At 45.0% G+C, this 16623-nt stretch overlaps 1 protein-coding gene across 4 annotated transcripts in view; it reads right to left on the bottom strand.

Moving 5' to 3' along the window:
* SLIT3 (slit guidance ligand 3) overlaps nt 1-16623 on the bottom strand; it is a 713209-nt gene that overhangs the window by 73180 nt on the left and 623406 nt on the right. For all 4 annotated transcript variants that reach the window (XM_077327142.1, XM_077327144.1, XM_077327141.1 and 1 more), the window contains one exon: nt 5917-6056. In XM_077327142.1, the coding sequence (XP_077183257.1) occupies nt 5917-6056 (140 nt within the window). The remainder of the gene's footprint in view (nt 1-5916; nt 6057-16623) is intronic.

The raw sequence follows: 16623 nt of genomic DNA, 5'->3' as shown, positions 1-16623 counted from the left end.
CACCATCAATTCTTGGAATTATAGCTGCCAAAGCTGCGACATGCCTAGGTCAAGTAGGAAGCTTTAAACCTCTGTCCAACCCTTTTTGTAAAAACTCCAAAATAGTTTTAAAATTTGGCCCTAAGGGATCACCTTCTTATGTCTGCACCATCTGATGAAGGCCACGATGAATTGTAGATTCAATTGCATGGGCTGCCCTTGCAAACAGGGAGCCAGCTGAAGCTGTCTTAATTGTCATAGAATTTGCTTCAAAGTTCCTATGGAGATCTCTAGGTTGGCCATCTGATTCTTTAGGGAAGAGAGATGGAAGCATGGCTGGACACTTGCTAATTCACCAGTGGGAGCTTGAACAGCTGTGTTGCCTCAGACATGGTGGCATAAAGCTTGCCAATGATAGGTTGGTTAAACTTAGGATAGGCAGGTGACTCCAACTCAGACCTCACCTGCTTGGCAAACATTGAAGGAAAAGGCATGTCCGAAGGGGAGGGCTCACAGTTTGGAACAAACTTCCATGAACCTGAAGGCATGTCAGGGTCCTGATTTATTGCCTCCTTGCTGGTGCACTGAATTTCTAGAACTCTCAAAAACCTAGGCAGCAACTTGTGAAAAACCTCCCAAAGTACAATACATTTATTTATATATAGCCATAGATCTTTTAAAAATATGATACAAGTTTATAAACAATAAAAGAGAATAAAAAGAACTGTATAAAAACATAGAATTTAAGATGAAAGAACTATGAAACAGCATACAAAAATACAGAGATGCAAGAGAATTAAGAGCCTGCCTTAACGGTGACAATGTTGGCCCTTATTTTCCTTGCAACCAAAGTAAGCAGTGAGGTTTTATATGTGATGTCAGCACGTTCAGATAGGAGATAGATCATCTTTTCAGCAATAGAGGGAAGGTTACAGCCACATAAGATCTCATTTGGCCCTGGGTTCAGCGTAAACACTGAAATATGTAATGGGGTAAATCCTCTAGAGCTTGTGCACCACAAATAGAAAAAAAAAAACCTCCTGCGGAAAAAGCCTCTTTTACACGGTGGTACCTCTGAAAGCTCTCTTTCCCTGAGGCTACCTCTGAAAGCTCTCCTTCCTCTTTAGCAGAGCCATCCTCAGAACAGTCAGAGGATAGATCCTCTTTGTCCAAAACATAGCAATCCTTCCTTCTGGGGCTACACTCTCTCTTGGATCTAACCCTCTTTGCTCTGGGTAAGGAGGCTGAGCAATCCTTCCTCCCCCTCCTGGAGGAAGAATTGGGAGAGGGACTCCTAGCCAAGACCTCTATGGCTGAGTTCCTTGATCTTACTGGCTCCATAGAGAGGAAGCAGTCCACGTCAGTAGGAGGCTGCAAGGGGCCCTGCACCCCACAGCAAGGCTGCCTGTGCTGCACATGCACTCTGAAAAAAAGGGTCTGCCAACCGTCTGGCTGGAGGTCCCTGCAGCCTGAAGACTGATCTGCCTCTCGAGTCCCCTTGTGCCTCCCATGCACACACCACAGGGCCAGTGGGGACAGCAGGCCTACAGCTTGAGCATTCCCTGCCGATCCCATGGCCGAGGGAGTCAGTACCTGCTACTTCCTTCCAACAAGCTCCCGCTGGGAGGGAAAAATACATAAACCAAGACAGCCTCCCCCCCTTTAACTGAGAGTCAGCACGGAGAAGGAGCTTATCTCAGGTGTAAGACTGCCCCATTGGAGGGCCACTGGAGAATGACTCATTTAAAGTCCCTGAAAGGGATTTGCAGGAAGGCTGCAATGGACATAGTTCCATCACACCTTAAGGTTGTTGCTGCAGGAACCTTTTGACTTGCTAAAGGAACACAACCTTATTTGCCTGTGACATGCCAACACACTATATATACGGAAAGCAAAAGTGCAGATTAAAACTGAACATAAAACTTAAATTCAACCCGGCCAAAACCCAGCTAAAATACTGCTGGATTCAAGTTTCATAAAAGTTTCTGGCAGTAAGATGGTTAAAAAACACAATTAGTTTTCATTCAGGTTTTCCCAGCCAACCATTTACATACGCATCCCAAATGGGCCCCAAATAACATTTTAAGAGTTTGGGAAATTTTAGATTTACTTACCAAGTTGCTCAAACCTGATACTTATTAAATCCCATGATATGTAACACAGTCCAACTTACAAGAAGTCTTTCACTAAGTGTCTGAAGCTCAGAGAGTAACAAGACCAGTTCACGTTTTCATGGTTTCAAAGAATGCAGATATTTTCTTACCACTGCACAGTGAGTGTAGGCAGTTATCTTTTGGTGGCTTGGAAGGCAATAGATACCCTCTGTCTTGGGAGACTATTCTTAGATCCTTGGGCTAATATACTTTCAACCCATAAAATCCTGGAAAGTTGGGGGATGTGGAAGAAAGAAAGATCTAAAGCTTAGGCTGTGTAATATGGAAAACAGGCCTTCCAAATTTGCTTTTGGGGCACTATGTGAATTGGAGCAAGACTCTTAACATGTACCTATAATTATATATATTTTATTGTGTTTTAATCATGACTTTCCTGACCTAGAAACTCCAGGCTAGCTTGATCTCATGATATCTCAGAAGCCAAGTAGAGTTGGCCCTGGTTAGTACTTAGATGGGAGACCACCAAGAAAGTCCAGGTTTGCTAGGCAGAGGCAGGCACTGGCAAACTGTCTCTGAACATCTCCGGCCTGGAAAGCACTATGGGGTTGCCATAAATCAACTGTGACTTGATGGCAAAAAAAGATTAACAAAATATTGTGGGACAACTTAAAAAATGCTGCAAAGATACCGGAAGTTAGAAAATGCAAGGAATATAAATGTAAATATAAAGGTAAAGGTATCCCCTGTGCAAGCACCGGATCATGTCTGACCCTTGGGGTGACGCCCTCTAGCGTTTTCTTGGCAGACTCAATACAGGGTGGTTTTCCATTCCCTTCCCCAGTCATTACTGTTTACCCCCCCCCCCCCAGCAAGCTGGGTACTCATTTTACCAACCTCGGAAGGATGGAAGGCTGAGTCAACCTTGAGCCGGCTGCTGGGATTGAACTCCCAGCCTCATGGGCAGAGCTTCAGACTGCATGTCTGCTGCCTTACCACTCTGCGCCACAAGAGGCTCTTCAAATGTAAATATATAAAGCAAACAATTATACGACTGCTTACTGAAATAAGGAGCTTTGCTGAGAAGGGTGGAATATAAATAAGTAAGTAAGTAAGTAAATAAAATGTTCTGCACAATGCTTTTATATCCTTAAGGGGAAATGTATTCTATTGGAAAAATTGGTTAATATAGCAGAGTTTTGCCTACTCACAGAAGTGATACCGAGCGCCGTAAATCAATCTCTCAAGAAATATATTGCAAAAAAAGTACTTACTTTGCAGTCAGAAGTCAAAAGGACAGACAGAAGCCTAATCTAAAGAGTATTTTCCCAATCACAAATGGCCAGCTTGTCTACATTTATGTGTATGGGAATATGATAGTGTTGATTCTAGAGGAGAGACTTGCAGAGACACGTGTATACATGGAAGGCCATGCAATAAGAGAGGGAGGGGTCAGACGGCAACTCCCAGGTTAAGACAAAGAGAGGCAGCCCATTCAAGGAGATATCACCTATACACATTTAGCGTGATGTAGTGCTCCCCCTCCCCCATGTCCAGGCATGCTGAGTTGCTCATTCTGACATATTTACCAGTATTGCAATAAATAGAAACAGGAACTGGGGGGGGGGAAGAAATGAAGAAAATGTACTTCAGATTAAGCTAAGAAGTGATCGCTTGCTAAGGCAAGAGCTACATGAGGTGACAAAATTAAGCTATTTGAGCCCACTGATATCCATGAGCCTAAGCACAAAAAACTATGACATGGGTTACGGCCAGGGAATAAAAGCATACATTTCTTTCATCAACCTAACATTTTATTTTAATTACAGTTTCAGTTTCGATGCCTGATTTACAATATAGATATGCACAGTCAGAAGCAATCGGAATTAAAGTGTCCCTGGAGAAAATAGATGCTTTGGAGGGTGGACTCTATAGCACTGTACACCAATGACGTCCCTCTCCACTCCAGGCTCCATCATCAAATCTCCAGGAGTTTCCGAATCTGGATCTGCCAGGCCTGCTCCCTCATCCCCTGCCAGTGGCCAAGGGGAGGATGGACCTAGAAACTATAGGTCTCTGTGTTTCTTTGGTTCCCACGCCACACAGAATTGATCTCTACAGAATTTCTCAAAGAACATCTATAGCAGTGGTTCTCAAAACTTCCTAATGCTGTGACCCTTTAATACAGTTCCTCATGTTGTGGTGACCCCACAAACATAAAATTATGCAAATGTTCTTTCACAGAACTGAAACTGATCAATGGCATGATCCATTGTTCATGATTGTATATAAATTGTTGTTTTTCCCCGAGGGTTTGTCAATTCAGTTCTGCCTCTTGCCCCACCATGCCGATCTCGCTGTTTTCCACTGCTCCAGACAGACGAACACTCTATCTCAATCTACCCCACAAGGTTGTTGTGTGGATGGTGCCCCTCCCGGCCAACCTGCTTGCCCTGCCACAACCCCTGTGAAAAGGTCATTCGACCCCCAAAGGGGTCCCAACCCCCAGGTTGAGAACCATTGTGATTTGCTAACCATTTTTCCCCATTTGGATGCCTTACTAAACTTGTTCCACCTTCTGGAATTCACCCCTAATGTAAAATTTAGTTTCCCAGTACTAGTAATTAACAATGAGTTATTTAGTGTGCTGTAATAGAGAAGCATGCACATCTGTAGAATGTTCATCTGTAGAATGGAGGCGTCTGCATTCAACATCAATTGAGCTGACAAAGTACTTGAAAAAATCTTACCAATATTTGGGAATATTGAGCTATACCAAAGATCAACTGAGAGCTCTATTTCACTTTGGCTGGGGCTGGCTTATCTTATCTTGCAGTTCAGTTTAAACCAAGATGCAAGAGGAGCCCACCCAGTGTCAGCCAGAGCAGTGGGAACTGATATCTTCCAGTCAGTTCTGCTGCTGTGGGGAGAGACCTCCCTGCCAGATGCAGATCCTGGGACCAGCTTCTCCTGTGTCCTAATTTAAACCATGCTGCAGGAGAAGCCAAGCCAGCCCCAGCGTTGGGCTGGCTTTTTAAAATCAGGAATTTTCTTCTCAGGTTCATTGGAGCCGAAAAAATTCAGGATTTCTGAAAAATTCCAGATCTAAATACCATACCAGTATTAAGATCTGGGATTTTTCAGAAATATTGAAATTTTGGGGGGTCCAATAAACCCCAACTGGAAAATATTTTTTTTCCCCCACACCACTAGAAGAATGCCTATCTCTACATACACAACAGAAATGTTGAGTCTACTATAGATTAATGATATGGCTTCTCCATCAGCTCTTCTTTTTTTAACACTACATCCCTTGAAGCACTTTATACAGCAACAAAAGAGCCACTCCAACTTTTCATATCTCTTCAAATTTTCTTTACTAGTCCCCTCCCAGTTTTGTACCCAAACCAAACTTCCCATATAAGAAGGAATGGGAATATAGACAAAAACACCAGCAAGTCAACAGGGAAAAAAGGAAGTTTGGAGACCTCAAGCAAAATGCATTTGAGAAGGCTGCAAGCTTCCTTGTCTAAAAAGACAGGCCTGGCTCTGTTTAACGATTAATGCTGTGGGATTTCAAAGTATCCTCCTCTGCTCCAGGAACAATGAGGTTTTGTTACTATTTGGGGGGGGGGGGGATCGGCCTCTCAATGACTCCACCTAGCTTTTCAAGATGTTGGTTACTATGCTAAAAAATTCTCCAGATAATTTCCCACAACATTTTCCTTTATTATTAAGCTCATATGACTAAAGGTCTTGTACGTAAAACCTTATCAGGGTGAACCACAACCCTTATACTTTATCTTGAATAGTAGTTGTTGCTTACCTGTATAGTTGGGAAGACAAAGGCAGGAATAGTTATCAGTCCCATCTACACAAGTCGAGTTGTTCTCACAATCATTATCTTCACAGTCATCTGGATTAATTTCACATTTTCCCCCTTCAAACCCCATAGGGCAGGAACAGCTTTTAACAAAGGATTAAAGGAGAGAGGAAGGTGAATTTGCATTTCAAACTGAAACAAACTGGCAACAGCAGCTACATACCAAATATATGCAGGTAGAGATGAAATCTCATTTGAACCACCTCTGAATTTAGCTCTGATGCAGAGCGAGTCTCCCCAATGCATGCAACTGATGAGCCTCAGACTCATTTTCTAGGATTATTGAGACGTTTCATAGGGCCTTGTGTACACTGCTTGATCATTTCACACAAATGAGCTATTGTAGAAATAGAAGCAAGCACCGGGAGCTTGGCTAAGGGCATGAGTCTGCCTTTGCTTTTGTACTGACACGTGCAGCTTTGGAATCAAATGCTGTCTCAGCCTCCACATCTGCCACTTCACTTCAGGCAGACTGTCTGCTTTTCTTTTAGATCCCTTCCCCCAAATGTTACGCTCTCTTGCTATATTTAAATAGTTTGAAAATAGTTCTAAGAAGACAAAAGGGATGATTCATGGTTGACAGAAGTGAAAGCTATTTGAAGAAGAAGAGCTGGTTCTTATATGCCACTTTTCTCTACCAGAAGGAGCCTCAAAGTGGCTTATAATCGCCTTCCCTTTCCTCTCCCCACAGTAAACACCCTGTGAGGTAGGTGAGGTTGAAAGAGCCCTGATATTCCTGCTCGGTCAGAACAGCTTTATCAGTGCCCTGGCGAGCCCAAGGTCACCCAGCTGGCTGCATGTGGGGGAGCGCGGAATCAAACCTGGCTTGCCGGATTAGAACTCCTAACTACTACACCAAGTTGGCTCTGGACACTGCGTGAATCCATTTTGTGCATAAAATAGTAAACCAGGATCACCAATTAATCAACATGAATGATGTTATCTATTCTTACTTAAGAGGAAAAAATCCCCACAGACTTAAATTTTGAGAATAAAAACTGAATACAATGAAGAAGATACTATTACTGAGTAAAAGTGCTTTGCTACCTTTACATTTATGTATCCATAAGGAAAGGACAACGATCCCACCCTCCTCAACAAAAAGAACAAATCACTTCAACTTAATATTTTAAGGGCATACAACAAGGAGACACAAAACAAACATTTTATTTACACTCATTTAGACCAGAACAATAAACGCTGGAATATCAAAACACAAAGTAAAATGTTGAATGCATAGTTAAACTGTAATTTATATTTAATGGGGATTTTAATGGGGTTAGTTGTTGTGACCCGCCTCGAGCCTGTCAGGAGAAGCGGGAAATAAATCTAACAACAACAACAATAAAAATAAAATTTTGCAGACATTATTAAAAAAATACACAAAAATTTAGTTCCCCGTGAAATTTTTGCATAACCTAATGGTGGAAGCACAAAATTTAGTGGTACACAGGGTGGTTTGGGGGTTCTCATAATTTAAAAGTGTATTATTATTATTATTATTATTATTATTATTATTATTATTATTATTATTATTATTATTATTAGCAAAGCCTGTTGTATCCAGGAATACAACGGGTGCTGAAATTGGCAGTTGAATGGAGTTGAATGTGTGTGTTGTGGGGGGGGGGGGTTCTGAGCCACTTATGCCTTAGCGTTCATGGGACCTTCCTGGCAAATACTGTTTTTTTATTTACCAGGCCAACCTTGAAAAAAGTCAGTTTCTCCAACCATTTATTTGTTCACAATCACACTTTCAGGCTGTAAATATTCTTCATTTAGATCTTCCTGCACTTTCCAGACTTGCAGGACTGATGCTGGTCTGTCTGTCTGTGCCCCAGAATATAAACAGTTGCTGGTAAGGGCTGGCCATAGCCCATAGCCCAGGAGGGACACCCCCGCACCACTCCCTCCCAACTGCAGTCTGCAAGCCTCTACCATAGTATCTAAATCGCTGCTCATCTCTAGATTATAATGATCAGCTTTGCAGGCAAAAATGGCTCCTTTGAAGGCCAGACTCTGAGGCATTGTACGATTTTGAAGTCCCACCTCCAAAGCTCCAAGAACATTTCCAACCCAGAGGTAGCTTACCTCCAGGTGGGACCAGAAGAGCTCCTGGAATTACAGCTCATCTGCAGAGTGTAAAGATCACCTCTGTAGGCAGAAAGGGCTGCTTTGATGTTTGGACAGAGTTGTGAAGAAGAAACATTTAAGGCCTCCCACACAAGGTTGCAGATGAGTTGAAACACTTGAGGCCTACTGCATAGGGTTGTTGTGCAGATGAAACAGGAGACAAAAGAACCTCTGCAACAGCATCCAGTTTGATCTGCACAACAACCCTATGCAGTAGGCCTCAAATCTGTAGAGAGTTGCTTGGCTGCATCTTCCTTCCAGCAGCGTGGCTGACCACAGCAGTATTTTAAGTGAGAAAGGGCTTTTCTGTGGCCTCCCTCTCAGCTAACTGTTTGGCAGAAAGGTAAAGCTCCCTCCCTCACAAGGAAAGCACACCCATGCCCACAGACTCCTCTGCGTTGCTCTCAGAAGGAAATGCCTCCCTTGGCTCTGTCAGGGGCTGTCAGCGGCTCCTTCAGAGCAGGACTGAAGGGAGGGGGGAGGGGGGAGGGAGGAGAGCACTCACTAGCCCCCCACCAGCTTTGTCAGTGGTCTGAGGCAATGTGAGGGAAATTGTTGGACATGACAGCTAAGACAGCTCTGGGGCGAAAAGGGATGGCGCAGGCTGTCTAAGCCTCCGTTCTCACCCCCCTCAGCAGCCCTACAAACCTCATCTCCCTGTGGTGGTCAGGGACAGACTGGCGTTGATGTTGCCATATTATCCCTGGCTGGGCTGGGGCTGGGCTGTGTTGCCTCCCTATTGGTCCCAAGTCTGGAGGGTGGGGCCAGTCCAATCTTTGGCCCACTGGCCCACTCTCCACCCACCTAGGTCTTAGCTTTTTATATTATACAGCGAAGCTGTTCCAGATTATTATTATTATAATTTTGCTGTCAAACCTGAGTATCTATCCTTATCCATCCATGGTTCCTCTATAAATTTGTGAAACAGCCTGGGGGGTGGAGCATGTTCAGCTGTCCAAATTGGAATAGGGCCAATCAGGGTGCAGCCAGCAACACTGGCTGCACCCTGATTGGCTCAGCCCCTACTGTTCCTGCCCTTCCTACCTGGATGCTAGACACATTTCTCTCAGACACGCCACAGACAGAGAGAGACACAGAGCCCTGCCAGACCCAACACAAGCCAGCATTCCCTCCTATCGCTCCTGCTGTGAGGGAGGCAGAGAGACACACAGAGAGAGCTGCTCCAAGCTGCTGACAGAGACACAGAGACGCCCCTGCTGCGATGGAGGGAGAGAGAGACAGACAGAGAGAGCTGCTCCAAACTGCACACCAGCCCTCCTTCCCTCCTATAAATCAGCCCTAATTACCTGCTCTGTCCTCTGCTGAGAGACACACCAAGACACGCAGCAAGAGGGAAAGAGAGACATACAGAGCGATCTGCACCTCCCGGTGTCCCCTGGGTCCTAGTGCTAGCAATGGGCTTTCTTGCTAGTTTAATATAATTTGTATTGACCATTTCTACATGGAGTTGTAAAAAGTGAGTGGCCTCCTGCTTGCAAATGCAGGATTGTAAACCTTGCATTTGCAGTCCTCCACACAGGAGAACCCTCCTGCATATTCCCTCTGTATCGGCGCGGCTTTTTGCCTCCTGATGAGGCAGCAAGGGAAAACAACTCGAACTTGTCTCCCTACTCCTCAGCTTGTCAATTACAGCAAGCCACCAGTCACAGTACAGTCCCAAGAGAAGATGGTGGTGGGTTTGAAAGACTGGGATTGAAGTTGTCCAAAGGACATGTCAGGGAAAGGAAACTATTCCAGGCACATATCAGGCTGCTTCTTTTCCAAAGCAGTTCTGAAGCTTCAGGAAAAGTGATGGAGGAAGGAACCTTTTTCTTTTGAGGAGGGGAGGCACTTGGCAACGGATTTGGGAAGAGAAGAGAAATGTGAGCGAGGCTTGCGCTGCCACTGACTGATATGTTCTTGAAATGGTCCAAGAGAGCAGAGGTGCTGTGACCTAGGCCAGGCCGGAAGATCCCACTGCTGTGAGCGAAGTGCAATGCAAAGTTTGGCTGGAGGCTGCAAGCTCCAGAGCAGAACCTGCATGTCACAAGGTGCGAGAGGGCCAAATGGGCAGTGGCGTCACTGCTGCACTCTCAGGTGGAGCAGTGGGAGTGGTTTCAGGCAGGCCAGGGAAGCCTCTGATTGTTGTCTGCAAAGTCCTGGGCAGAGAGTGAATGGGGAGGCTGTGGGGCCAGCAACAGTAAGTGGCACCTATGAGCTCCTACGTTTGGCTTCACTTGCTCGGTTCCGGCTTCCTCCCTGCACCCCCAAACCCTGGTAACTTTCTCCGGTCCTGTTTGTCACCTGGGAGGGAGGGAGCCCCTGAACAGAGTGCGCATCTGTGCTCCATTGCTGCCAGCCCCGTTGACCTTGGGGATGTTCATGGCCAGGCTCCGGGCTTCTGCCAGGCATCCCTGACCCATGAGGCTTCTCCCATTTAGGAACTTCAGCACAGCAGTTCTCTCAGGGACTCAAACTTCTGTCCCCGCTCCGAGCCCCCAAATTATTATTTTTTAAAAAACATGAACTTCTGTGTTGCTATGCGGTACTGCAACAACATTAAAGCATATTTAATGAAAAATCAACATGTCCCCGTTGCTATAAAGAAACACCAGAACAATGAAGCATCCCACCCTTTTTGGGGGAGGGATTCATGGTTTTTTGGACTGTATGTGTTGCTAGATTTGTTAGGAAATGGTAACTGGGCCTTGAAGTGTGCTTGTGAGTAAATAGTAGGCTTAAAAACAAACCACATGGATGCCTAGCTGATTGGGAGAGGGCTGCTTCATCACACAAATCCTTTCCCCATTCATTCCCCACAGCTAGAAAACACAAATGTGTCTTGGCTGCCTGGGTCTGGTCACAGAACTGCCGAGGACACTGAACAGAACTTTTTAATTTTTATGGAGGGCGGGTAGCTTTGTTGTCCCACAGCAACTCGGACCGTAACATCTTTTGGAAAAGACATCCTTGGTGCAAGAAATGGAGAGGGGAGGGTAGGTGGGTGTGAGGGCAGCAAAAACGCTGTTGCACATTTCTCCCTACAAACAGGCTTGCCCCTGGTTGCTCCCTGATGTGAAATGAGATAACAAGTGGCAAATCCAGTTTTGGCTATTTCCCTCATGCCGGAATTGGACTTTGTTTTATCAAGTACTATATTATAAATCTGGCAGTGGAGTAAAAAATTCTTCCTTGTCTCGACCTGATTTCTGGGGCAGGGGGAGGGGGATTTTTTATATTGGCCCTATAGTATGGCTGTGGACATCTGGTAGGAGTGAAAGCTTTTCTTTGTTTACTGTTTCCAAGATTTTTTAGATAGGTGGCTGGAGCTATTACATATTTGGTCTTATCTGGTGGTAGGGAAAGTATTTATGTCCTAAAGGAGACACAAAACAATGTACTGTGATAATACAAACTTGAATATTTATGGAGATGTTCCAAAATTGAAAGCAGCTAATAGCGGCATTAAAATAATAGCAATAATACTAATACAACCATAAGAACTATTTGAACTGCAAATGCAGAAGAGCTCTTAAATTCCTCATCCTTCCATGACCCCTCACGGGTCAGGAGACTTAGAAGAGATGGTTGTATATCTTTAGAAAGGATGATGGAAAACAAACTCCTTGAATCAATTCTACTTAAGGCAAACTAAATCAGAGTAAATTTTTTTTGCCTGTCTTTTTCCTCATTAGCACCAATAAAAAATGTCCTCTTTCTGACCCTGTAGAGATACACAGGATCATAAGAGGCAGATAAGAGAAGCTGGCACAGAATCTTCCATAACCAATAAGGACCCGGGAAGGGGAGGATAAAAGAACACTAATTAAATAAAGTGACCCATTCATCATGTCTCCATTTCCATTACAAACCCCCATTTTCCAGGAGTTTATATCACAGCCATAAAAGTGTGCTCTAGGCTGTAACTTGGCACACAAGGTCTCAGTTACGAGAATAGATTCACCCTTTCAATTTAAAAGAAAAAAAAGGTGTCTGTGCTAGTGGCTTTTATTTTACTCTATTAGTCTATCTGACAGGAGCAGGTATATAAACAATTAACATCATCCACTTATCAAGATTCCTAACTGTAGGCCAAAGCTCTAGACATGGACTATGTTAAGCAGATCCTATCTAACCAAGCATGCTGTGTGCTTCTCAAGATGTGCCAGCCCTTTGACTGGCCCTTGGGTGTGAGGGCCCTCCCTCTGAGGGCCACCCAGAGATACTGGAGCACAATCAGTTGCCACCCCGCAGCCTCTAATACATCCTCACTGGGAAGGAGTCCTCACCCACTGAGGACCAATTAAAGGCTTTTCCAGCCCTCTGCCAGAGGCTACAAGCCCTGCAGAAGCCCACTTCAGAGGCATGCTGTGAGCCACTGACAACCTACAGTCCAGCTCTCACCACGAGAGGCTCATGGGAATGCCAAGAGTGCCATGCTCCATATGGCGCCTACTCCCACTGGTGGGGAGGAGTTGGTGAACCACTTCCCAGCCCATTGCACTAAGAGCTATTGCAAGTGGGAGGATGGAGCTTCTTTGCCACCTCCCGCTCCTACGCTGGGCCATGTTTGCCAGAGGCCTCCACCCGACCCACCCACCTCCCTGCGATTTGTGGAGCAGCATATTTAGGCCGCTGGGGATGCTGTGGGCTTCTGTGCAGCCACCTGGTCCTATGTGGAGCTGGGACCACCAGAGGTCCTCGAACTACCTGCTCGCCTCCCTGCAATGCACGGAGCAACAAGATCTGGGTACTGGATGCTGGAGGCTTCTGGGTGGCTAACTGGTCTCATGAGGAGCTGGGGCTGCCAGAGGTGTCCATGCCACCTGTCTGCCCACTTCTCTGAGGCCAGGGCCTGCACCACTGTGACGGTGCCTCCACTCCCTCCAATGCACTTCCATCCAACCTGGGGGCGTGGGGTACACAGGGAGGAGCCCGTGATGGCTGCCAGGATAGCAGCAGGCCTACCTCCAGCTCCTGCCTTGTGGTGACAGGAGTTGGTGTGGGGGGGGGGGCTCATTTCTGCGCCCTTTTAAAGTTGGCTTAACTCCTAATCTTTAAACCATCCTGCGGCACCCCATGGGGCGCCGCAGACTAAATAATTCAGTAAGGGCAAGTGGGGAGGAGTTAGGGCGGGCCCTGTCTGGGATAAAAACTCTGAGGAGCGAATCAGGAGCCGCTTTGCCCCGCGCGCAATCCACCACGCCGCCCCCTGCTCCGTGCTCAGTCCTCGCCGCCCGTCCACCACAACATGGCCGTGGACGCCCTCCTCGCCTCCTTCACGCCGGCGATGCCTCGCCCAGGTAGGTTCCCCCGCGGTAGACTCCCCAGCGCCCGCACCATGCCCTTCTTCCCCTTGCCTCCCTGCCCACACAGAACTCTTTCCACATCACCGCGCCGTCCCTCGCCCCCTTCTAGTGCCCATTTTATTTGTTTTTAAAATGGGCTTTAAATCTAGTTGATTAATAATATGCAAAATTGATATCTGCTCATATAATATTGAACTGTTGTCTATGATTTCAAAATTCATGCTGGATACCAAGATTCCTTATTTTTATGCACATGTTTAGGGGACTGATTTATCATGAGATTATAAGTCAGACCCTAAAAACACAAGAGACTGTGAAAAACACCTTTACCCTGACAGATGGTTACATAATGGAAGCACTGGACTTAGTTAATGCGAAGGTAATAATTAGTCAGAGACTCTAGTAAATTAAGCTGGTTCTCCTGGCAAGAAATGAAGCTTAATTTTATATGAAGACATGAAGTACTGAAGTTAAAAGATTGTGCAGCCAGAAAACAAAACATAAAAACTATGGTAAAAACAGAATTCTTCATTCCTTACTCTGTTGTCAGGGAGAATTTGGAACATGGAAAGTTGAAGGGAAAAGGAATAGGCATGGGGAACTAGAGACTGCAGTTGTAGACTAAATAAGCCAATAGGTTTCCTCCCCCTAATTCCCCATAGAAACAACGCATTCTACACAGCTTTAGCTGCTGAATTTAGGGGTTTTTTTGGGGGTGGGCACTTATTCATACACAGTACCAGATTTTCCATTACAAATATTATTCAGCAAATTTAAAAACTTGTGATATTTCAAAGGAGTTCAGAGAGCATTTCAATACAGAATTTACACTAGATAGGTGGGTGGAGTTATTTAAAGATATATGTTGAATAATGGAAAGCGCGCAGTTCCTCATCTGAAAAGTTCCCACATGATCTCTGGCTCTGATCTCTAAATGAAAATGCCTTTGGCATTTATTTACTCCAGCTACCATGTAGCTGAAATTTAGAATTCTGGTTGCATTTAAGCAGTTACCATTAGGGGTGTGTATCCGGTTGTATCTGAGCAAAAAAAAAAAACCCCTCCCAAAAATACCTTAGTGATATTTTTCCAATATTTTAAAAGCCAAATACGAATTAGATAATCTGATTAGCTGCCAGTATAGTTCATCCGGAATAAAGATTAATTGTTTCAGCTTTTTTCGAGTACTTTCGACTAAACTGAATAGCTCGTGGTGAAGAAGTTCAAGGAGCTACAGAGAGAATTTTAGTTCTTTCTCCTGTAGGACTATTTCCCAACTTTTGCTCTGGTTTCCAGTCCAATGAAAAAAAAGCTTTCAGGGCAGCTAGAGTCAATCATTGCAATGCTTTTGCAGATGGTATTGCATTACAGGTTTCCAACTTGCAAGGTTGTTAGCTTCAAATGTGAAGTCCAACTAAGTAACTATCTTGCTTTCCCTACCCGTTCTCCAGGGAACAAGAGGGAGAACATTGTTCTTTAGCCAATCACAGATGTTTGATCTTTTTTTGAAATTCTTCTGTGCATGAGCACCATTGCTGAGAGGGGTTTGGAGAATGTGCACTGGCTTTGGCTTCAGTTGCTGCTCTGAGCCTGACTGCTGCTACCTGACAGACTCTCTTTGGATCAGATCCAGCCTGCCTGGAGAAGAATGAAGACAGTGACTGGTTTGACTGAACAACATTTTAAAAAAGTTTTGTTATTTTATTGTTAGGTGTTCTTTGGGCTTGGTGGGTAGTAAGTTGTATGTGTGTGTATGGGTGAAGCCAAGGGCCTCAGGCCTTTTGTTGCTGTTGTTGTTCCCTTGGGTTAGGTTTTAGTTCCTTCTAGTTTTGTGTCTTGTAGTTTGGATTTGTTACTTGTATGGGCCTGGTGGTTGTGTGTGTGTGGAGAGAGGCGAAACCAAAGGCTTCAACCTTTTTTTGGTTCCATTTGGTTTCATTCTTCGGTTTTAGTTCCTTCTGTTTTTACAACTTGCAATTATTTTTGTGGAGTTTTGTTGTTGTTTGGGCCTGGTGGTAGGTGGGGTCATCAAGGAGTCCTTCCTTCTGCTTTGGTTCTCGGTTTTTATTCTTAGGAGCTGATTTAAAACTTAGTTAACATTCATTTTTTGTTCTTATTTTTGGCTTGTGTATGTGAGGCTGATTTTGCAGCAGAAGCGCCACTCCCAGTTGCCGCTGGTGTGTTGCTGTGGAGCTATGATCCACAGCTTTCCGCATCCCCACAGGGGACACATTTCAGCACCGGTTCTTCTCTGGCTCTGAGATGTATCCCCCTGGGAAACACAGTGGTGGAAGGTTCCACCTTACAGAAGGGCGGTGAGTATTTAAAAATTTTACTGACAGGTGGGATTGCAAAATAAATAAATAAACAAACAAACAAACAAATAAATAAAGCAAGCAAGCAAGCCCTGGTCTGCTCTGCAGCTCCATGAAGCACTGTGAACCTGTCCAAGGCATTTTTTGCCCCTGCTAGTCTCTGTAGGGCCTGCCATGGGACAGGCCCCATTGGCACCCATAGGGCCAAAATGGAAGGTAAAAGAATCTGCATTCATTATTGGGGGAGCAAGGCTTTTGGGGGCCGATGCGCACTAGGCCCAAGATGGCAGCACCCAGGTAGCAACATCATATGGATACAGAGATTAGACCTGGGTCCATATTGACACAGCCCTGGCCTTTTCCGCCCATCTGGAATCGGCCTGAGTGTTCTTCTTGGTTTATAAAAAAATCTATTGAAATACACACACACCCTTCCCCATTCGTCACTACGTGCTTCTTCTTTTCTTTGCCCTTTCCCTAGTAGTTCTCTCTGCCCCCTTGTATTTCTTCCGTTTAATTTCTATAAGATTGGACTTCGGGGGTAAAGGGGATGTTGAGGTTCACTGTTCTGTATTTCAAGTGTGTACTTCTGGTTTCAAGGGCTATTGAGTACAATACTTAGGGGCTGCTAAATAGGTTTTTATTAATAAGGGTCTGTTTTAGGAATTTGGCCTGAATCGATTTGGCTGAATCGAAAAAGTACTGAATCACTAATCACTGGTTGGGATTTGGCCGAATTGATTGGACCGAAACCAAAAACTATTTTCCCCTCCTGTATACAAACCTACCCAGCCTTACTATGCAACAGAAAGCTGGCTCTTTTCTTTGCTGCACGCCAAGCAGCTGATCCTGACATGGAGCTGTTTGGCGTGCCCTTCCTAGGCTGCTGGTGT

The sequence above is a fragment of the Paroedura picta genome, chromosome 3 (assembly GCF_049243985.1).
Source record: "Paroedura picta isolate Pp20150507F chromosome 3, Ppicta_v3.0, whole genome shotgun sequence".
NCBI classification, from domain to species: domain Eukaryota; kingdom Metazoa; phylum Chordata; class Lepidosauria; order Squamata; family Gekkonidae; genus Paroedura; species Paroedura picta.
The sequence above is the reverse complement of the archived record's forward strand: the minus strand, read 5'-3'. Positions and strand labels throughout refer to the sequence as shown.